Source organism: Aplidium turbinatum, chromosome 5, assembly GCF_918807975.1.
Source record: "Aplidium turbinatum chromosome 5, kaAplTurb1.1, whole genome shotgun sequence".
Taxonomy (NCBI): Eukaryota; Metazoa; Chordata; class Ascidiacea; order Aplousobranchia; family Polyclinidae; genus Aplidium; species Aplidium turbinatum.
In genome coordinates, this window is record NC_137476.1 from 22,329,349 (window position 1) to 22,352,768 (window position 23,420).

Consider the following 23,420-nt stretch of genomic DNA (forward strand, 5'->3'; position numbering starts at 1 on the left):
CAGCCTCAATATACCCCAAATCACGTCTTACATTGCAGACACAAATTTTTTTATCTTTTTTGTTGGCCTGTGTTATCTATGTACTGATTTGCTGACTGCAATAGCGCCTGTATTGCCAGCAAACCACTTTTCACACTAATATTTTGTCGCCGGAAATTGAATTAATATTAAAGTAACAATGTTCACACCAACTTATGATGCTTTCAAAGCCAAAAATATTCTCAAACCAAAAGACACGAAGGTAAAAAAACGTTAATTCTTCAACAATTTACGTGATTGTGTGGCAAAAAATCAACTCACTTATTCTCTTCCTTGCTTAAACTGGCTGTGGATATCTCGCAGGTTTGCAGCAGTGTGAGCAGGATCTCAATGGCCCAACTCTGCGAAGAGTCATTCCCGTCCGCGATACATTCGGAGAGGGACAAAGATAACTCGGAAATGTCGTTTTGTCTCAGTGGAAGGCGAAGAGAGCGGAATACCTGGTGGAAACATTGACACAGTACAAACTTGTTGGCTATTGTATTGCTTAGATTCCTTAGAAAATACACTAAATTTGAATTCGCAAAGTTTTTAATGTAAGAATTGTAAAAAAGGAGGGTTATGACTACAAACATCAATCGTGTTTGGCCTATGATTACAATAGAATAATTTGATTTAAAATAAACTTTGAAAAAATAACATAAAACAGCATTATTCGAACATTCAATTGAAAGTCAAAACTGACAGTGACATAATAAACTGTTGTTGAAGCAGCGATAATGGAAACCAATAAGCTCAACATTAGAAACAAAGCTAAGATTGCAGCTGATGGTAGAAAGTGTAACATTACAGCAACTATTTCGGAATACGTTTTATATTTGACTGTTCACTGTTCAGTGTCATCCCATGTGACACACTCAAAAGTCAATCTTGATTGGGAAACACTCACCTGTAGAGCTCGTCCGGCACAATGCTTGTTGTTTGTCTGCAGAGCAAACTTCAAGGCCTGCTTTGCCAACTTCATGGTCAAACCCAAGTCAGGAATCTGTCGAGAACAAACATTAGATGCTGATGATTATCTCGCAATGCGAGTGCAACGAGCACGTTTTGTCAGAATTTAAAAACTGAAACCTCTAATGACAAAGTGTCGCACTTCACATCGGCTTGCTTGCTGCTGTACTGGGTTTGCCTACTCAAGTTTATCACAACTTACAGCACATGTTTGTAACAACAATGGGAAAAACGTCCTGTGAAAATCAACGACTTCAAACGCCATTAGAACGTTTCATATTTGAACTTCAGACTACAGTTTTGTTTTGTTATTTCAGACCAAACATGCCTAAACTGAAGACATTTATAAAATCTTGCAAAGATATTTGCTCGTCACTGCAGTGAATGCGATGGCTTACCAACGACCCGATCACAGCGACCACGTTCGATACGTATTCCGTCAGCTGTTCCGTGCTGCGTAAGATCGTTGCTTTCGGTGACGCATCTTCAGCCAACCATATCCGCCCATGTGTCCTGAAACGGTGTGGATATTACTGAAAGCTCTGCACCAGGTACAAGAGGCATCTAAGAGAAATTTTCGTCCAGGCCTCGAGCGCACCACGTTAAGAAATGGCTCGGATTAGCACCAAGAGTAGTGCAATGCTTTACAAAAGTTATTCAAACACCGTGAAACTTAGTGAAAATTGATGATACATAATATCTCGAAATCACGTTTGAAATCCATACAAGATACTAACTAATTCATCGACCTTTACACTCATAGTAAATGCATAAAACAATGGCTATGAGTAGATGAAGAGCTTACTTTTCCAATAGTCTTTTGATATACGTCGTCAGCGTGTGAATGTCGAACGAACGGTTCGTGGAAGGGTCACTTGTTAGTACTTCAAACTTCAGCAATGCGTTCTCTGATTAAAAAAGAAAAACTCAACGACTTACTCAAACATTTGCTGGAGAAAAAAAGATTGTTTAAAAGCTCAATCCGGGCAATTTCCACATTTAGGGGCTTTGAGCCACCGAAGCACGCCTTGTCGCGAGTGTTTGGTTGCCAAAGAATAATATTACCAACGATATATTAACATTCCACTGAATGAAAAGCCACATTTTACACAAGCTTCTGTTTGTGTTCCAGGTGGTCATGGACGTGCACCTTTCTATCAAACAATATCCGTGCACGTTTCAATTCCTTCAAGGTTAAGCCACACTCTACCAATCATTGGCATGCTTGTATATAATAATAACGTTGTTGTTTATGGAAATAATGTGTTTTATCGCATGTTGCAGCCGGTGGTCTCATTTTTGTCTCCAATGCGTTAAAATTTTAAAACAAAATGAAATCTTCAACCGCTTTACTTCGAATGTGCAACTCCTCGTCGACTGAAGACTTTGTTTTCCACTACATGATTTCATGCAAGTTCTGCGAGTGGTCACTGGCCATTGTCAAATGCAACCAACTCAAGTTTCTGTACATCATGTTACAATTTACAAGATTTTGTTTTCATGAACAAGATTTTCTGTTACTTTGTGGAGTTCTTATTTATCGATGAATGACTTGGCTCCAGAACTAACCTTCATTGATTTCTAAAGGAGTGGCTTCGATTCCAGAATCAGTTGTGGACACTGATGTTGGAGTTGTGCCTGTTGGAAGTTAATAATAATGTACTTTTAAACAGCGCTGTATACATTGTAGATGTGTTTGGTTCTCAGACAGTATCGGCGCAGCCGAGTACATTATTACCCTGAATCCACTCTAGTGCCAGATTGCTGAGTGTCAAACAGGAATAACATATTCAGTACCACTTTTTAAAAGTTTTTGGTATGGTATGGTATGATTTGTTGTCTGAGATGCGATAGCATCGATGCCAGATCTACAAATTCAGGAATGGATACTATCTCAGCCTGCTAGGTAATCTAGTAGTTAAAGATAAAAAATAAAATAAAATAAAAAATAAAAAAAAATTTAATCGTTTTATTTTGTAGAAAATGCATGGCTGACAATAGACAGCGTAGATTTGAACAAAAACAGTAATAAACAGTGGTATTTCTCTCGCTTTATTGCACAAACGAATGTAAACGGCTGCTTACCTTTCTTCAGATGTGACAACGCGCTTGAAGTGTCGTCGAACAATATCTCGGTTGAATCCATGATCACCGATGAAGCAAACTACAAGGAATCAGCAGATTGAACTTAGTTTGCTGGTTAGCAGCCCACTACACTTTTTAACTAAAATGCACATTTTGAGATTTTTTATAGGACATGGAAAAAAGTCTGCAGACGCTAAACCATCGACAAACCGTCCAAAAAAAAGCGATGTAAGATAGAGCAACCACAAACAACATCTACCTAATGCTTGGACATTATGACAAAATAGTTAATGGGTTGATGTCAGCACATTTTTTTAGAAGGTGGACACGAAGATTGGCTTCCTTGTCTCCCTGTCCACTTAATCTAAATCTTCAACCACCGGGTGTAAGCCTGGATACGACAAACATGTCAGCACTGAACAACAAATACATTAAGTGAACATCTGGGGCTTACAATAGCTTGATCTTTGGCCGACATGAGCTGGATGATAATTTGGGCGAGCAGGAACTGACACTTCTGAGGAACTTGTTCGTATTCGACGTCCAAACCGAGAAACAATGACAGCAGAAGCGTGGGCAGGTATACCTGGGTACATAAGCACAATGTATATGTTTGGTTGGGTTTTGAGATATTGCCGTTCACAAAATAATTCAACTTGGGCAAAGTGAATCCTAACACTGCTTTACGCTGTTCGAAAAACTGTGCGCTGTTTAGCAAGGTTAGATTGACTACGATGTGCAGCTACATACCTTCCAATCCAATACTACGCCATGCTCCACGACTACCTCAGACAACAACACACAGGCGATGTTGGACCTATAAGACGTTTATTAATGTTATTCGAATTGCAATACAAGATTTAAAAACGGTCACTTGCCGTCACAAAACCTGGTGTCACAAATGCTGGAGGTATTGTGTAGTACGTCTTTATTATTGTTGTTACGGGCGTAAAACTGACAACGTCTTTTTCGCATCAGCTCTACATTCTAAGCCATAGAATACCCTCTGAAAAATTTTACTTTCACCTGTTGTACATGGAATTTGTTTAAGATTGTACAAAGGTTCTAAATCAACTAATAAACAGTGTTTGTAATATTTTCAACAAATACAAATAATAAATTACCCTGAAGAAGTCATTTAACACTAAAAAATGCAAACGCGTAATGGCGTGTAAAACTAAAAGGTGGGTTTTACCTTCTGAACCGACTAATTTGTTAACAGGAGTTGCTTATGTGAAACTTTTTCTAGATATCTTTACTCAACCAAACATCTTACTTTGACCAAGCAACACAGGTCATAGCCCCAAAGACAAATCAAGTTTACAGCCAACGATCCTCATGCGCTCGTACAGCTATGGTGTTAAAGTACAACCACAGTTACCTCAGCAATCCATTCGTTTTCTGGATGTGATCCATAGCAAAATACTCATTAAGCTGCAAGTTGCACAGAGGAGTGGTGGGCAAGGGCAGCGAGCGAGGATAGCCGAGTTCTATCTCTTTGCGCCACTAAAAACACACACACGATTGTTTTTGTAATAAAGAATATTAATAGCAAAAACATGTTAGCTTACCACGATGCTAGTAAACAGACTTTCTTATCCTTTTCACTCTGGTTTACTTCTTTAACCGCTGTCTATCTAAACTCTGAAGATAAATTTACCACAATCAGATGTTTTAGATCACATTTCGGAAATTTGTTATGTAGTCTGTATTTTCTTCTCCACTAAATTTACCTTCATAGTAGATGAAATTTATCATCGGTTCAGAACCCTTGTTTGTGAACATAAATAAGTGAAACAGCCGACAGATGCGTATACAAACTCGAAATCTTTTGCATATCAAATCAATGCAACATCGTACAACGGTAATTTCTCCTCATTTCGTTTCAAAAAAGCCTGGTATTCATCTCGGATCTTGAGTGGCAGGTGATTGCACAATGACAACAATTAATGTTTAAAAGTAGGCTACCTACCTCATGTGTGCTGTCAAAAACCTATTCAATCTTCTCAGTGTTCAACATCTATAAAAGTTTCATTCAGAAGTCACTCACCTTTGCAAATACATTTGCTTGAGGATCGGACAGGTTGGCGCTTGCTGGTTTGATGGAATCGTTGCTCAAATTTTTGTCAGCGGATGAACATGTCTTAAGCGACACACGCGCCTTGGAAGACGTTCTGTGATCAAACCGTGCGATGAACTATAGTTAGGTGGGATCAAAAAATGAATCACTTTTACTTGCTACAACTGGATAGTTTCAAAAACTTAACAGCTCCGTTGTCACTTTGAATGCCTGATAACGTTAAATGCATCCGTGTTGTTAGATAAAAGTGCTGCACTTACTTTATTTTCCCTTCTTTTACGGACGACCATTTAGGTGATAATTGCGAACTGTCGATTCCATCGTGATGGCTGATTCGTATGTTGCTGGCAGATTTCGGCGACACCGAAAGACTAGCTTCTGTGCTCAAGTTCGGAAGTGAGTATAAGGAATCAGACATTCGGTGCCGAGCCAACATAGCCCGGTTTGCGCGCTTTGGAGAGCCGTCAAAATCGTTTGCTTTGCCGACGTTCAGCTGTTGCAGTGACATGTGATGCGGTGCGCTGTGCTTGAGGTTTGAGTGCTTGGCCATATTTGGACCACTTCGGGAATTCGGTAAGAGCAGGGTTGGGGTTGATTCCGACTTGGTAGCACCGGTGCGTGAATAGGTGACGGGGGCTGAACTCCACAATGCATTTTTATGGGACTTTGGTGCGGTTCTCGAAGATATTGATCTCGGAGGTGAAGAGGCTGGTATTGGACGTATACGAGGGAAAGTTTTTATATCTTGAACTTCAATCTTGAAATATGGCGGATGGTCTAAAATTTGAATGCCAAAATCCGGAGTGTCTGCAATCTAAATATTGAATATTTCATTCCAATAAATGTAATGGAAAATGAAGTAAGAAAACCAGCAAACACAATACCGAGTGAAAAAAGTCAATCACACAAAAAATATTGACTATGTGTGTCGTCTACAATAAAACAACATGCATTCTTTTCACATAGACCTTAAGACTTTGTAATAATAATTGTCAGCGGGGTAGACCTTGGCACAATAATTGTCAGAAAAGGAGGTCTTGTTCGACTGAAAACGTATATTTTACTAAGTACCACACAAACAAATTGGAGCTGAAATCATTACTTTGTCCAAAAAATACTGACTTGCAATAAGCGTGCAGCTATTAGAGCAACCGTACGCGTATTTGGAATCTGCAGGTGGCTGCAGCAGATGGGGTTATTAACCAAATCAGAAGGCAAAGTTTAAATCAGCTGATTGCAATCATGCGACTCATTCATGTTAAAAAGTAAATTAAATGAACGTTTCGCCGTCGCCAGCTTGGCCTAGAGGAGTAGGGCTAGGGAATAGTCATTTCGATAGTGTGGGTTCGATTCTCACCCCTGCAATTACTTTTTTTCGTCTGTAATTACCAAACAAAGTCTAAAGCAAGAATCATCTCTCTGATTGAGTGTCTTATGTTAAAGCGTCTACCGGTCAAAACACCCCATCTGCTGCAGCGACCTACAGATTACAAATACGCCAACCGTACCTGGCATTCTTTCACCAAATATTGTGCCACTTCTTTTGATTTCGCTCTAGCGAAAAACGTAATCAATTTCCGAGTGACAAAAGCAATAGAATCGCAACCAGCACAAGCTGACAAGGCGCTGGTGTAGACGAGCAAGACGTCCAAGTTACCCGGCCATGTGTGACACAAAGTGCTCCAACACTGCTCGATCTCTGTTCCTAGTATGGCGTGGTACTGAAAGTACAGTAAGATTGTGATTATTACAATTTTCTACACTCAGTAGTACTGATTCAGTATCCAGCTCGCAAAATTAGTCCATTTTACTTTGGTTCAACGTCTAAAAAGACCAATCTTGCTGGCTGGGTAAGCGGATATTAAAGAGTACGAGATGGTAGTGATGGAAATCCTGCTGAGCTACTCTTCGAGTATCGAGAGCGGCCGAACAAAACACTCAAGCTGTGTAACTAATGCATCATCGCAGTCGATATTAAATCTTAATTAGACAATCATGCATGTTATGATTCTGGGATCAATTACGGAGAGCTAATAGTAATTCGTCATCCATATGCTAAAGAAAAAGCTTCACCTGTGTATCGCTGACGATTTATTTCTGCTGATGATTTAATTTAACGCAAAATGCGAAACAATCCTATCAGGCGTCAAGATCGATCGTTCTAGTTTGGGCAAAATAACACTACAACCAGTGTTCGACAAAATAAATTAAAAACATAACAAAGTTACCCGAATCGTTATAAAGGTGAGATTGCTCAAAACAAAGAGAGTTGCATCTACAGATCCCCATCCGCACGATCTGAGTGTATGTAATGGATGATCGAACATCTTCTCCCAGTTGTTCAGCTCCGGGACCTTCTCCACGTCCTCATGGAGAGTCAGTTCAACATTCTTGAGCCACGGCAGCATGTACTGAAGCATCAGCTGCTGCCACACAGTGGTCGTTGTGAGCATGAACCGCTTGAAGATTTCTAAGACAAAAACAAGTCATTCACCTTTTGACCTACTTAACTGGGCTTGGGGTGGGGTGAAAAAGTACTAATTTTGGATTTAAGCATTCTCTCGCAGATATTTCTTGTGGAAGTTTGAGAAAACGTCACACAAAAAATTTCAGCGATTTTTGACAACAGGAACCTTCTCACTTTTTGAGTTGAAATTTCATAATATTTTAAAAAATCCCTAAAATTTCAAACTTTTTTTCGCATTATTTAAAGTTGATATAATATTGTAATATTTCTTTTATACCTAAAACTATTAGTTTACTTATGTGTTTTTCCCAATATGGGGCCAATAGATGCAAATTAAAGTAGGGAAATGAATCATAAAAAGTGTAAAAATCTTGGATTTTTTCTAAAAATTTACCAAAGTCAAAAGTTACAGTAGCCTATCTAGTTTTGTAAAGGCCAATAATTCCTGCATCCAATAGTTCCCGGGCCGAATAGGGCCTCGTCGAAAAGTGCCGCGTCGAATAGTTGTTTACCTTTTTGTGATTGTCTGACAATTTGATAGAGACGGTAATAAAGTTGAAAACGAAATCAAATTTCCTCATTTACAGACATACTGTATTAGTGTATTATACTAGCCTAAGAAACCTGCTGGATTTTATGTTGATTGTATAATAAAAATGGCTCGTCGTCGTCGTCGTCGTGTGAGCTTATGGGGCCAAGGGTCTATCCTTTTACCACCCCAGATTCACGATGTTCCCGGACTACACTGGAAGGCTACTAGAGAGCAGCCAGTCTTTGGTTTCACTTTCATCATCCATGACACGCAGACCTTCCGCTCCATTAGGTGGCTTGAAGATGGAGCAGTTATTGATGATGTGGTCTGCGGTCTGTTCCTCGGCACCACATTCACAGGAGGAGGAAGAGGCCATTCCCCATTGGTGCATGGTTGAGCAGAAAGGCCCAACGCCCGTTCGGAGACGGTTGAGGCGCAACCATGCCTGTCTTGGTAGTGTTAGACCGATGGGGCGTGTGTCGGCGTCGGGGATGAACGAATAGAGTCTGGTGGCGGTTGACTTCCATTCAGAACTCCATTTATAGTCCACCCAAGCAGCCGCAGAGATGTCCTGTACATCAGCTTTGTTGATAAGAAGTTGAGCGGCTGGCACGAATGGGTGTCTTGATTTCAGTCGACGGGGGTGCTCATTTGGGAGAGCAAAGATCTTGTGGTGGAGAAGGTGGTTAGGCTCCAGTGCCCGTCGACCGAGGGACAGAGTGGCTTCTTCGCGACAAAGCTCAGCGGGTTGGATGCCAGCGAGAATGGGGAGATTGTCCAATGGTGTGGGACGCAGGTATCCGGTCACTGTGCGCAGGGCGCTGTTTATGGTAGTGTCGATGTTATGGCAGTGAGCACTGCGGCACCAAACAGGTGCACAGTACTCTGCTGAAGAGTAGACAAGGGCTAAGGCTGCTATACGCAAAGTGTCAGCCCTCGCCCCCCAGCTAGAGCCTGCCAGGCGCTTGAGTAGCGCAGCGCGGGATGTGAGTTTCTTGCGCAGTGACACCAAATGGTGGCGGTATGTGAGCGATCTGTCCAGTGTTACCCCAAGATATCTTGGTTCAGGGCAGAAGGACAGAGATTTTCCGTTGTTCTGGACGTGTAGCTCACGATCAGCTTCCCGATTATGGAGGTGCAAAGCTTCTGCCACATTTTTGGTTTCGCTGAGTTTCAGTCGCCAGTTCTGGAGATAGGCTGAGAGAGTTTTCATGTCCTAGCTCAAGGAGTCTTCTAGATTTTCCCACGACTTTGTGGAGTGGAGAATTGCCAGGTCGTCCGCATAAGCGTATTTTGCGAAGACCGTAGTTGGCAGGTCGTGGGTGTAGATGTTGAAAAGAAGTGGAGCCAGGACCGATCCCTGTGGGACGCCGTTTTTCAGGCGTCTCAGTCTGCTTTGATGGAAAACATGGATTCATCCGTGCTGGTATAGCTTCCAGGAATCTTATTCCTGTTGCAGACACAAAGGCGCACTACAGCCAAGCACATTTGTAGATACTGTTAACACTAAAATCAAGTGCTAGCATATTTGTGTTACAATTGAATTAGTGACTGTTGAATCGAGTTGATTTTGCATGACTGTCATTTTATATTCCCAAAACCGATTTTAAAATGCAATGGCATTCAATTTTTGGAAAAAATTGCATGTTTTTGCAAAAAAATTAAAGCAATCGAATTTCAAAACCTAAACAAAACATGTATTAGAAGCTAGTCCAAGTCATTACTAGTGCAATGTAAAATAGTATATTGAACATAGCCAAAAAAAGTGTCTTTAAAGTTCTATTTTCATAAGCATGTTTTGCATATTTTTCGAAAAAGGCAGAATTTTTAACCCCAAAAGTGGGTAGGTTCCCAAGGTCAAAATTTCCTCAAATTCGGTTTCTGGTCGTTTTATGTTGCTCCACAAGAAATATCAACGAAACAAAGCAAAATTTTTGGTTCACCCCACCCTACGTGAGCATTGTGGGCAAGCATGAACGAAACAGAGTTTTAAAGTGAAGGTTCCCACTAAGCCAGGGATGTGGAACCTGTGGCCACCAGGCAGCATGCATCCAGAGCTAGAACTTTGTTGCTCGTATTTTTTAAGATGGTATTTTTCTTAAGTGTATGTTTATTACAATAAATACTTCGTTCATCTTGCTCACCGGACAACATGGCGATGGTGAATTCTGGGTGAAGTCTGGCCAAATCTTTAGAGATATCGAACTGGGACAAGCTGTACAGAGGCGGGGTGTACATTCTTTCATAAGGAATATTCAAGTGCAATTGTAAAGATCGATTCTTATTGTTAGCAGCATCCGGCACCACACCATCATCATCCTCATATTTTTTTGATTCATTTAGCTGCTCTGATGATACAATTCTAAAAACGAGACAAAGCAGCTGGCGTAAAGTACGAAAGCTTGGATATTGATTGGTGTAGAAAAAAGCGTTGTTAAATTTATACATCAGTAGTGTAATAAAACAAAGAATGGGATGCGCCGTTGAATGTGATGGAAGCTCCCTGTCAACTTCAACAGTATATGTTCTAGTTAGCTTCATGGACGTTATTGAATACATTCTGAAAATTTGAGTTGTATAGCGTCTGAACATCAGCCAATTGATGTCACATTGTTCGCAGGTGTCCAAGAAATATATTTAATTTTTTTAGAAAAATCCAAAAAAAATTCAAGCTGAAAACAAATCCGTTTATTTTCGTTCAGCTCCGAAATCCGTGAAGGTTTATGATAAACAGATAAAATATTTCAAGCGAATATGAAAATGCAAAGTCAGTGGATGGAATCTTCTGTTGGACGTTTAAACGTAGAACATCCACTCGTGAAAGTACAACTTTGTAGAAATACTACGTAGTTTCATGTCATTAACCTGCAGCAGCAAGGCTTTCAAGATTGACAGTGCCACAGAAACATGGTTTAACACGAGGTGTCGTACCTGCTTTGTATCATCATGAGCAAATGCTGGGCGGTCAAGGACTCGTCTGAGTTGGCGATGCTGAACAAGGCAAGGTTGAGTAGCTCGATCAGGTTCGAACTAAGGTCTCTGAAACACAACGGGTGGTTTAAAGCGACGCTGTGTTTAGTCTTGCAAAAGAATGGTTTTAGATACTGTTGAGGCCTTTGTTTAAATAAAACGTAACTAATCACGGAACTTGAAGATCAACTTCAAGAAGAAAACTTGAAGATCACTCACAGATAGTTAAAAGCAGCGGCTATGCTGCAAAAGCAGCCTGACGCCACCAAGTGGGATCCGGTGTAGCATTTATCAATCAACCATGACATGAGAACTGGTACGTCTTTGTTGTGACGTAACAGCATGATGATGGCCTCTTGGCCGTAGCGGTGAATTTTGGGATTGGAATAATCTGCAACGAAACTTCAAGTCATAAACTTTTTTCCAGGCAGAACGGAGGCAAAAAAATGTTGTACATGAGAAATAAGAAAGCACTTAACCCTAAACTATTGTAAACTTCACAAACTTTACTGTAGTATTTATCAATCAATCAAGTTTATTTCGGTATAGCTCTACATTCATTTCAATATACAAATAGCAGAAAGTATAATGTATTACTTTTCTTGATATGGAAGCTACACTTACTGTAACAACTTTGCACTACAACCATTCGTGGTACACAATCCCAATGAAGCTGACGTCATATAAACTATAAATGATAGAACCTTGAAGCACAACACTGCAGCAAACCACAAATGACTTTGCGTAAACATAAAGTGTATGCTAAGGAAATTATAAAATGACTTAGATATATATCATGGTAACACGTAGAAAGACGTAAAAACACATACGGACAAAAGCTGCGAGCTACCGTGTGCCCGTGCGGTAACTCACCCAAGAAAGCTTCAAGCCAAGGATACAAATAACCAGTGTTCTGTTGCAGACCTGACTGGTCAAAGACTGGGCCGCAGCATAAAACAGCACATTCAGCTTTCAGTGCGGTGATGTGGAGCTGAGTGGCTATGCTGGTTGTACGCTGAAAAACGAAATTGCACAGGCAATCGCATCGACTTCAAACACTTGTAAAAATTGGGGGTAAAAAACGAATATGTTTCATCTTCCTCACTGCCTGAGCTTTTTGTCGTGATAGTTCGTGGCAAACCTCGTATGTTCATTGTTCATTAAGGGATAACTATTAACTTCTTACATACTGTACTTCGATCAAAACCACTCCGACACAAGAATGTGAGAACTCAAGATACTTAGTCAGAACAATTTAATGTTATTGACATTAATTCAACGTCTGCAGACGTCGAATCAACGTCAATAGCATTGAATTGCTGGCAGGGACGTCTGCAGACGTTAAATTAATGTCTATAGCACTAAATTGCTGGCAGGGAAGCGTCCAGATTAATTACCTTTTCCCCGTCGACATCCAAGCAATCTAACGCGTCGCCATACTTGCCGCACCAGCGGCCGAACAAAAAGAACAGGACGCGCCTGGTTTCGTTTGGGATGAAGCTGGCTTTCATGTGGTTCGGTAGATGGCGCACCAGGTATATGATCTATCGAGATGAAGAAAATATCACACAACAGTTCAGTGGCAGACTAGATAGACTACAAATCCTTTGTGTTTGCTGGCGTTACTTTTCAAACGTATTTCGTAATGCAGAAAGAATTACCATAGATCCAAAATGTATTCGCAATTCGTCCATAGAATTCGGAGTGTTGGATTGGGTTTGCATAGAGGCGCCAGATGATGATAGTGTCCCTGGAAACGGTGAAGACAAGATCTGCGCAACAACGCACAAGTCAATGTTGCTGATGCGGTCAGAAGTGGTGATCATTTCATTTCAGTTCTTTTTATTTTTAGAACAAATCTTTCCATTATGTGGCGTCTCAACTTCAAAAATCGCAAAATTTGTAAGTTCGTCAATTCTTCAAAATGGTAATCATTAAAAAAATGTTGGACGCTCAAACTACTATCTTCGCAAACAACACAGATCGTTTGGAAAGTGGTAGATTGTGAAGTTGAGTGTGGTAGGAAGTTTATTTCTCGTCGCCACAACCACACAAGGTTCCGTCCCTCTATCACATTCTGGCTGCTGTCGAGGGCATCACATATAACAAGATCGATGTGAGCACTGCACTGAGTTGATCTGCACAGTGAAACTTGTCCGTTGTAAAACATTAGCTCACTTGTTGTGACTGCTGGGAGGTTCCCGACGATGCTGGTGTCACAAACTCTGACTTGTCGACTGATTCCAAGAACGTGCAAGTGTCTTTTATGTAGTCGAGTAGGACGCCACCTAGCGTGCTATCGTTCGTTTTTTGAGCTTGTGAGGGAAAGACAATGTTAGTCGAAGCGCAATGGCTTAACACCTGCAAACACATAACGTAGAATAAACATAACATATAATTTAAACATTACGACCGACTAAAAATAATGAGGACCGGAAACTATCATTGGAACATACTTTTTAGACGGCACGTTATGATAAACATTGGCAGGTTATTCAAAAAAAAGGTGAAACAACCAGACGATGTTCCAGCACCACTTGCCTTGTGCCTTGCGAGCCTTTCAAGGACTCTGGAGAGCATGACCCTCGTGTTATCTCTCTTCCGTCTCCTCCTCATGTTGTCTTGCCTGTGCGCCTTGGAAGCTTCATGGATGACGGTGATTAGTTCCGTCATCAGGTCGGGGAAGGCAACAGTGCTGGAAGCGAGACGAGGAAGAGATGTTACCCAGGAAGTTGTGACATGGAAATCATTTTGGTCTAATGTTTCACTTCACAGCTTAGACTCACAAAAGTTGTAGCTTTTCCTTCACGAGAAGTTGGAAAAACCTACAATCGTGTTTTGAGCCATTTTGTCTTTACCGACCTCATTGCATTCAAAATTTACATTCAACTGACACTTCACAGTACCCGGTGGATCCAAGACCGACTACGGCGGAATCCCTCAAAGCCAGGTTGCTTTCCATCCGCAGCAGAGTGATCAGTCGCTGAAACAAAGCCGACGGTGTGGTGGTGATACGTTCCGAGTCACGTGATAGTGTCAGCAGCCAATCAGGAGTGCCAGCGGCAATGGCAGACTGAACTTGTTTCTGCGAACACAACAACTTGATGAGACGACTGCTTGAGATATAATTGAACGATTGTTTTCGGCCGAAGTAGAACTGTTCAACTAGTTTTTTAATTGTAGAACTGTAGAACATACTAAACGCTCAAATAACGGATTGTGGAATTTGTTGGCATTGTGATAGCGAATACAAATACCAGTTGCTGACCAGGAAATCTTCAGAAAAGACTGTCTTGGTAGATCTCACCTTATTGAGCGAAGTGCTGGTTGGAGCGCACCTACAAGCGAATACAGTATAGTTTGTCCACAAGGATAACATATTGTCGCTGCTGCTGGGAAGAGTTGCTGCCTGGTTGCGAAAAATTCAATAAAAACAGTTTAACGATCAACGTTTAAAGCTAAACAAAAAAGCGATTAACGTTATTAAAAACTGCGATGTTTGTGCAAGATAAAATCGTTCTTCTCGAAAAAACAAAAAAATGCATTTCTGACTTGCATGTCTACCTTTTTATTGGATGAAGTTTGCATGGGATCCATATGTTGCCAGAGCTGGTTCAACCTTATGTTGACGTTGGGCCACGAGAACTCGACGGCGGTTGGACAAAAGGCGGGAACACGATGGGGCTTCATCAAAGAGGCAATGAAGGAGGTCCACAGGTCGACATTATGCCGCAGGTCGACATTATGCCGCTGAGTGACATAAATAAGGGTTGTCAAGAAAGTGTAGGCTAACTGTCAAAAGCTTGAGATACTAAATTGCACAGTTCTTGACGTAAAATGAATTGAACAAAACGTGGTAAATGAAAGTTTAGCAACTATACTAGACTTTAAAATTAAGTAAAAATGACGTTAAGTTACAAAAACTCACTGGACTGCACGCGGAGATGCATTCCACCAACGTTGTGATGTCGCACTTCTCCGAAACTGCTAGCACGTTTTGACATTCGGCTGTGGACAAGTTGTGAGGGACTTCCTGGTCAATGATGACCTCGTTCGCAACTGCCGGGCACAGACGGTCCAGCACATCGATACAAAGCTCCTCGTTTGGCTTCTTGTAACCGAGCGTCCGAGCCAATGTTTTAACCTTCAAATGGAAAACATAGTAACATTTCGTGCAGTTCGAACGAAGCTCCAGTATGTTGAGAACGTTACTGAGGAAAAAACTCAACCGCCTGTGAAGTATCCTACTGCAGGCAACTGAAATAAAACGTATTTTTTTCACCTGTCCAGTACATCAAAAAGTTGCGTGGTTTGATAATGATTTGAGTAAGTATCCTAACTGTTCCATGTCTCAGCTGCATTGAAGATTAAAAGCTACGTATGTCGTACAAACAGGAATATGGAGATTTATTGTACTTTTTTCTGCATAGAGTATTCTTTCATACAACTTCACCAACATGCGCAACTGCATAGAAATTTCAACTGACACGCAATTGCATACTTCTTTCAACAACAGGCAAGATAGTTTTCTGGTCACACTTCGGTTGCTGCACAGCAAAACCAAAGCAAAACCTTGAAGGTGATTGATCAGCGGGGAATAGCGGCTTCTTCTCTCGTGAGAATCCGTTAGTTTTCCGAGGTGGGGTCTCGATGTTACGCTTCGATAAAAAGAAAAAGGTTAATGTTTCATCAAAAAGTGAGGAAACGATAAGCTTGATGCAAGAGCAAGCTTGATGCTCTGGGCTACGGCCGTGTGACACACGAAAAAGATCAAAAAAGTGGAACAGCTACACTGAAAGAAACTATATGCTGGTCGCTTTGGTGCTAAAACGTTGTGTTGAAATTCAGCAGAAGGTGGTTCCTGTGAGTGCGGAGAAGTGTGAACCACCCAATGGTATAAAGAGCCTGGTCTTCAATGACGAAAATACCAAACAATAGCTAACAAATTGCCACCATCATGTTTAATGCGACAATGAGTCAACAGACAAATTAAAACTCATACATGTTTGTTTACACAACGCAAAGTTGCTAAAATGGATCAAAATGTCACTGCGAACAGACCTTGAGTTAGAAAAGGTGTTTATGGATTTGTTTCTCCAGCCGCTTATCAATTGCATGAGATGCTTGAGTGCAGTGTCCAACAGCACGTTGTGGATGTCTGTAACCTGTGGGAAAGGGTCTGTAACTAATGTCTGTAACCAGGCAGTTTTTAAAACGAAACAATTAACACTCCCATTGCTTTGAGACAAATAAGCATGTGTGCAATAACACTCAACCTACATGTGGCTGGTGTATGACACACCGAGCAAAACGGTAAAGGTGCACGGCTGAACTTTTTTTGCAAGTGCAAGGGAACTTCATTGGATTAATACCAGTGCTACGCAAACTAAGTCTTGCGTTGTGCGCAGTTTCCGTTCAAAACCGAACAGAAATCATTCCACTGAATTACGCACCAACCAACCTGTTTGAGAATAAAAGACACGAAACTGGCAACCACGTCTTCACGCGAGTCCGGGAAATCTTGTGCGAACGAGAGGAGAGAAGTGAACGCCTGAGACCGCAGATCTTCGTCGATGTGGATTGTCAGACGGGAGAGGAGTTCAAAGAGCTCTGTCAGCGATATACTGCCAGATGGGATCAGTCTGCAGAAGAACACTGGTTCGTGTCATACGTACAAGATGGTTTGACACAAGTTACGCACGAGATATTGACTTTTTTGCATTGCTTCAACGTCACACGAACCTTGAAACGATGTGAAAAATATTTCTTTATAACCACCATGAGTAACAGAATGCCATTGAGAAACGATGAAGTACGGAATCTAACGATGTTCTGACTTTTCAGAAAACAATGTTATTTTTCTATCGCTTCAACGTCAGCTGAAGCTTGAAAAAGATTTATTTACAACAAACATAACAGCCACGAACTAACCTTGGCATGGCGGCTATGCACGTGCGAAACAAATCGATTTTTGGTTTATTTTCGGTTCCAATAACATCTGTTGTTCGATTGGTCATCATCATACGCTGGCCAACCTAAACATCGCAATTGCAAACAGGTTTTAAACAACAAAGTTTAAGGACAGCCAGTCACAAGAAGTACCACACTTACAATAGTTCACTTGATTCTTTGGTCCTCGTGTTTGGTCGAATTAACTACAAAATCTCAAAGGCAAAGGAAAGATTGTGTTTCAAGCAAAACGTATGAAGCAGACATTAAATTGGCTGTTAACGTTGTTCGGCTTTTATTAAGTTGCACAGAAAGAAGACGTAACAAGTAAACGTATAGCTTGCAACAAACATAAGGTCTGCTACAGAACAACAAGAATGCGTTTGTTTGTGATGTTTGTAATAAGCAATGAAACAAAATGGCGGACTTTGCAATAGGTGCTAACTGCGAGATATACATTATAATCGGTAGTGTACAGTAGAAATACCAGCCTTGTTCAGATGTACCAAAAATAGTAACCAACTTAGGTCATCACACTACATATTTTCAGATGAGCATACCAATCAATCAAGTTTATTTTTTCATCCAGCAATAAAAACACACCTGGCTGTCCAACGTAGTGAGAATCCAATCCAAGGCTTTCTGCACGTGCTTGTGGTACTGCAGCACGCCTATAGTGCGGGCTTCATCTTCTGTGAGCATTTTGTTGAGGAAAGTCTTTTTGACTCTCAATGTGTTACCAGAAGGCATCACACCAACGGTTGTCGGCATCGGTGGAGCTCCGTCTTTTTGCTGCAAGCTGTCGGTTATCACCAAAAATGCACGAAGCCCTTCAAAAAAAAAAAGCTTATATTTAATTTTGCAGTTTATGTTGTTGAATAATAATCGTGATGAGATGAAAATTAAATAGTGCAGGAAACGTATCGAGATATTCACGTTTTGAAGTCTGGCGAAAGGTGAGTCGGACAACGTAAAATGTCAATCAATATCGCGCATCACAGGCAATAACAAAACTATCTATTCTCATTTCAAAGCATTACGGTTTGATAAACATTGCGTTGGCAAACCGAAGCATTGCAAAATGATGACCATACCGACAATCGACAGCTTTGATCGGTATCGTTTGCACTGGGTACTTAAGTTCAGAGGAAAACTTTCCAAGACATGACTAACTGAACAACCTGGTTAAAGGAGTAAGGAGTGGAAGAGATCTACTAGACTATATAATTTGCCGTCCTAGTGGTGTAAAAGGAAAGCCCCTCAATCCTCGGATTGAAAAAGGTCCATAAGAAATATCAATTTCATTTTAAGCCAAAGCCAAATTTACAGCTTTGATTGGTATCGTTTGCATTGGGTACTTAAGTTCAGAGGAAAAGTTCTCAAGACATGACTAATTGAACAACCTGGTTAAAGGAATGGAGGAAATCTACTAGATCATTCTAGTGGTGTAACAAGGCCCCTTAATCCTCGGATTGGCAAAGGTCCATAAGAAACATCAATTTCATTTTAAGCCAAAGTAAAAACTCGCCGATCGTCATTTACAATGAAAAGACATTATGACAAGGTTTCACGTATAGCCAACGTTGGTATTTTTTCATAAGTAACGTTTTCTAAAGGTTCGACAAATATAAGAAAATGTAAAACACTTCGAATCGAAGTTAAAGAAGAACTTGACACAAGGAAAGGTTCAATTATTGACATAAAGTAAACACGGTTTCTGTGGAACGAAGTGAAACCACTTCTAATCCATCACCAAGCAAAACAGGTACAGCTTGGACTGACGTCACGTGAAAACAAACTCTAAAATGGTAAAGTGACGCAAAGATTGTAAATTTTAAACTCAATAAATTTAGCAACTTAACGTTTGATTTCAAAGTCGCACATCACTAAATAATTTTGTTATTCTTTGAATATTCACTTTTCAACAGCAGAAAGAAAAAACATTTCCAATGAAGAAGATTGAACTAGTGGGCATTACACGATTACATGTTGATCCAATTTTCATCTGACTAGGGTTTTGCAAATTTCCAATCAACAAAAGTTTTTGCTTGCCAGAAAAAATCACAGCTTCAGCAGAAACGCTTTAGTAAAGTGATTTGTGGTCATGGGAAAACTGATGAGTTTTGTCTTTGGTTTTATTCTGATGAGCTTTATTTCAGCCTACTTGGTAGTCCACCCATAACAAGTGAATGGGTTAACTGAGGCACGCTGGTGGTTGTTTCAGGCACAGTCAGCTCTGGGTTACAAACCTACTGATTACAGTCGGTAGACAGGCCGTTGCTTTGTAATGAACTGAGTGGTACCTCGCGTTTTGCAAAAAAAGTTTTGACAACCGTCCAACAGCAAAACAACACATTATCAAAATGCACAAGTGAAAGAAGCGTACCGATGTTCATTCTCTCAGGTTGAAGGGTGATAATCTTTGTGTTCCTTGATGAGGACAAGCTGATGCAAAGTAAATCCAATATGATTTCTTTCATGGCGAAGTCAAGTCTTTCTTGGGCAATGAACTGAATGATCTTGACATAGATGCTCAGCGGTGTATCCTGAATTTGCAAATAAGAGCATTGTTTTGTAACAAAACACTAAAAACAAGAAACTATTGCAGCAAGCTTTACCTGATAAGGCCACATCACTTCAAATAAGCTTGCACTTATTATTGCAATGCGTGTACACACCTAGGCAAAAATAATGATTATACACAACTCATGCGATAACAATCTTAACGAAAAATTAACTTAATCTTATACAGAAAAGCTTAAACAAAACGCAAACATGGCGTTCATGTTACAGAACCAGATGTAAAATAAAATTAAAAAGGCATTTTTATATTTCGTTATCTATCTTATCTAGCATCACAAATAGTAAAAAAAACATAGCAAAGTTCTATAAGAAATAATGCACTGCATACTAAGTAATAAGTCGCGTGGGCCATTGGTATTGCGCGTGTGACGTCATTTCTATTAAAAGCAGGCTTGTTGTTTTCGCATGTCAGGCGTCAGTCGTAACTGAACTTTGCAACCATGCGCGGCTTTTCTATAATTGAATTTTAACGCTGAAAATCAGCTTTTCGAAGTCTGCGGAATGAAAAGCAATAAGCACTGAACCAGTAATGCAACTACACTGCAGGTTTTTGAGGGGCTGGAGGAGAAAACATGGATAACTCGGACCACTGTCCATTTTTTGACTTTTTTTTATCAGTATCAAGGTCAAACTATTTAACACTTACTCTGCGATATTTTACTTAAAAACACACGAACTTTCGCGATTCACTTCAGGGCCTTTCGAGAGACGGTTAGAAAAGAAATTTGACAGTTTTCTGAAATATTAAAATCGCTATCAACTACCAGTAACACATTTAAATTAATGGTTCTCAAGCACTTCACTCTCGTTCAGTATCCGGTCCGATTAACTTTCACCCTAACTAAATCCCAAGTTTAGTTCATCTGCTAGAAAACCTTGATTCAAAAAATAAGAAATATTTCGTTGAAATGTATACGTCATGTCTTCAAAGAAAAACAAGTAACATAAAGATTGCATTTTAATTGGTTTATTTTAACATGTGTCCCGGTTGAAGGTGGTGGTATTATCCCAAGTCTAGGGGTTAATCCGACTTGTGACTTGCATTAAAACGCGGTGACTTGTGACTTGCATTAAAACGCGGTGACTTGTGACTTGCATTAAAACGCGGTGACTTGTGACTTGCATTAAAACGCGGTGACTTGTGACTTGCATTAAAACGCGGTGACTTCTAACGTTTAAGGGCTGATAGTGAATATGCATAGCAAGATAGCTAAGGACGTGAATCATTGTGTCGTGTAAAGATGATTGTACATTGTACAGCCAGCGGGCATTGAACCGAGGATCTCTCGAGCGTTAGTTTTGCACTCTCACCGTCCGGCTACTCATAAAACGCAACAGCAAGAAAACTAGACCTTTTTTGGAATGATAATGATTCAACGTTTACAGACATTGAATCGATAAAAAAACGCTTTGCTGGTTGCAGGCTAAAAAGCTAAAACAAAAGAATACGAGAAAATGTTTATGTGAAATTGTAAAACAAAGGTGTTGGAGAACCTACCTTTGGTACAACGCTTCTAGAGCCAGCAGGAAACAGAGTTTTAACAACAGACTGCAATCGGCTCTGTGTGGCTGTGTTGCTTTCGCACTTCACACGGACTGTGTACGCCCACAACAATCTGTACAGTGACTCCAGTGCAACACGAGATATTTTCTGGTCACGATTCTAAAAAGAGAACTGGGGTTGCTATTGATGCTAAATTGAATTGTATCGATAAAGCACAGATTTATGTTGAGTTAGTGTATTGTAATATTAAATAGCAATGCGGCTTGTTGGTCTTGTTTAGCTTTGTCGGTGACCAAATCTTGCTGCTGCATCATACTGTTATTTTCGACAGTAATCCAATGCAAAATGTTCGAAAAGTTACTCAGTGAAAGTTTAACCAAAACAAAATGCAAAAAAACGTCTGCATAATCGTTTCGATTTATTGCTTTGCAAGGGCGTGTACAGGTAGTATAGCTTACTCCATTTTTTCACTAATTTGCCGTGCAGTGTTTTACTTCTTGCTTCGTTCAAGACGAAGTTGAAGAAAAAAATACATCGAGAAATTCTTGGGTGTGCTTTTGAGTGGATTAAGTGCAAAGCAAACAATTTGTTTGACAAACAAAACATTCTGCAGTATTCAATCGACTAATTATAAAAACACTTTATTGAACAAATAGCCTCTAAAAAGCAGTAAAAAATTGTTTTACTTTAATCCGTGTTTTATATACACCGACTCTTAATTTTTGCTACCGAGAACTTTGCTCACCTTCAAGTTAGACAAACAATTGTCCAGAAATATGTGCCAATTATTGAGAAAGAACTGCTTCTGTGAAACACACAGTAAGCACGTGACAAGTGGGTACATGGCCAACTGGTTCTTTCTTCTTCTCGAAAGTTCCAGTGACGTAGGATACAAAGCATCAACGAAGTCACGAAGAACAGGGACGTTAACTTCAGTTTTCACGGCCTGAAAAAAAGTTATTTTACATAAACATGAATTGGAATGGAATAAAACACTGAAAATTGTGCTCATGTTTGGAGTAAAATTGCATCGTGTTCTGGGGTATAACATAAACAAAAACATGCGAATCATTTGTTAGGTCTCAAGGACATTTTCCACATGTTCATCATGTTCTAACTACCAGTGTCACATAGCTGTGCATTTAACGCGCTAAGACTTTGACTGTGCCCCACCTACTGTGGTCTACCCTAACTATTTGGCTTCAACAAAGAAAATGTCAGTTACTTGAAGCACCAAAATCAACAACACTAATGCTAAAGTCCCATATCAGTAAGCTATTATATACGTTTTTAAAACCTGATACAACAGTTAAGCGGAATGGCCCGTTTCGGTGAGTCCGATTCGGTGAGTCCGATCCCTTAACGGGGGATTTTTTCAATTTGTTTTTTTAATTATCGGGTACCGTAGCCTAATTATCATTTCCGTTTTAGGGTTAGGGGTTGGGGTTAGGGGTTAGAGGTTAGGAACTCACCAAATCGGACTCACCGAATAGTAGCAGACCCACAATTAAGTGTACAAGATTTATTGATTAAGATATTATACTCAACACTCATCATAGTAGGCTGTAGTACCGGTATGTGCTTATTCATTCAAACCCAATCGGGATCTGATCTGCGGCAAACTCGGGGTTGAGAACGCAGTTTTTAACTTCCAACTGCACTGCTTTTTAACTTGAAGAGGCACTGTTTTTAACTTACAGCGGCAACTGGAACTAAGATTTCCACAAACAGACTTGCGAGTCCGTGCTTGATCTCTCGGTCTTTCACCTCCAAACTGTAATCCGCAAGTTCGCGAAGAAATCTGTTATGAAGTAAAACAGGCTCATAAGTAAAGTTCTGTTTGAATAAGCCGACGATGCCATTGCAATTGAATACGTAAATTCAAGAAGGGCCCTATTCCCGCAAAGGGGTCATACAATGTCAACTGATCTAAAAAAACACATTTTGTCACCAACTGTTTACATAGAGCATTTTGTTACTGATTCCAAAAATCTGTTGTTGTTTTTTAACATTGGTCAAAGTTTCATGAAATTATGGACCATACAAAATGGGCTCTTTCCATGGTCAACGGAGCGGAACGATTACTATAAAAATCATATCTCAAATTCAATGGCAAATTATTTCCATTGTACCGTTACTTGATTAAATGTTATCAAATTTTGACAACACATTGCTTCATGCGTCTGTTTTCCACATATTGAAAACATGCAAAGATCCAAGTGGCTACCCTGACTTTGGGCCAGAAAAAAAACAATGGTCA

General features: G+C 40.2%; 1 protein-coding gene across 1 annotated transcript in view; it reads right to left on the reverse strand.

Annotated features, from left to right (window-relative positions):
- The window catches only part of LOC145770041 (protein furry homolog-like), a 53,970-nt gene that overhangs the window by 20,822 nt on the left and 9,728 nt on the right, over window positions 1-23,420 (reverse strand). The window contains exons 7-40 of the mRNA XM_082581627.1: window positions 22,859-22,961; window positions 21,906-22,106; window positions 21,155-21,319; window positions 19,460-19,619; window positions 17,677-17,903; window positions 17,056-17,159; window positions 16,586-16,766; window positions 16,186-16,289; window positions 15,626-15,782; window positions 15,053-15,268; window positions 14,689-14,874; window positions 14,432-14,533; window positions 14,031-14,209; window positions 13,666-13,819; window positions 13,305-13,485; window positions 12,786-12,886; window positions 12,537-12,668; window positions 11,998-12,139; window positions 11,344-11,515; window positions 11,086-11,193; window positions 10,299-10,516; window positions 7,384-7,625; window positions 6,664-6,876; window positions 5,416-5,969; window positions 5,126-5,249; window positions 4,457-4,581; window positions 3,826-3,892; window positions 3,530-3,661; window positions 3,076-3,154; window positions 2,560-2,628; window positions 1,796-1,898; window positions 1,389-1,503; window positions 929-1,024; window positions 301-479 (exon numbers count right to left, since the gene is read on the reverse strand). Coding sequence (XP_082437753.1) covers window positions 301-479; window positions 929-1,024; window positions 1,389-1,503; window positions 1,796-1,898; window positions 2,560-2,628; window positions 3,076-3,154; window positions 3,530-3,661; window positions 3,826-3,892; window positions 4,457-4,581; window positions 5,126-5,249; window positions 5,416-5,969; window positions 6,664-6,876; window positions 7,384-7,625; window positions 10,299-10,516; window positions 11,086-11,193; window positions 11,344-11,515; window positions 11,998-12,139; window positions 12,537-12,668; window positions 12,786-12,886; window positions 13,305-13,485; window positions 13,666-13,819; window positions 14,031-14,209; window positions 14,432-14,533; window positions 14,689-14,874; window positions 15,053-15,268; window positions 15,626-15,782; window positions 16,186-16,289; window positions 16,586-16,766; window positions 17,056-17,159; window positions 17,677-17,903; window positions 19,460-19,619; window positions 21,155-21,319; window positions 21,906-22,106; window positions 22,859-22,961 — 5,391 coding nt within the window. The remainder of the gene's footprint in view (window positions 1-300; window positions 480-928; window positions 1,025-1,388; window positions 1,504-1,795; window positions 1,899-2,559; window positions 2,629-3,075; window positions 3,155-3,529; window positions 3,662-3,825; window positions 3,893-4,456; window positions 4,582-5,125; window positions 5,250-5,415; window positions 5,970-6,663; window positions 6,877-7,383; window positions 7,626-10,298; window positions 10,517-11,085; window positions 11,194-11,343; window positions 11,516-11,997; window positions 12,140-12,536; window positions 12,669-12,785; window positions 12,887-13,304; window positions 13,486-13,665; window positions 13,820-14,030; window positions 14,210-14,431; window positions 14,534-14,688; window positions 14,875-15,052; window positions 15,269-15,625; window positions 15,783-16,185; window positions 16,290-16,585; window positions 16,767-17,055; window positions 17,160-17,676; window positions 17,904-19,459; window positions 19,620-21,154; window positions 21,320-21,905; window positions 22,107-22,858; window positions 22,962-23,420) is intronic.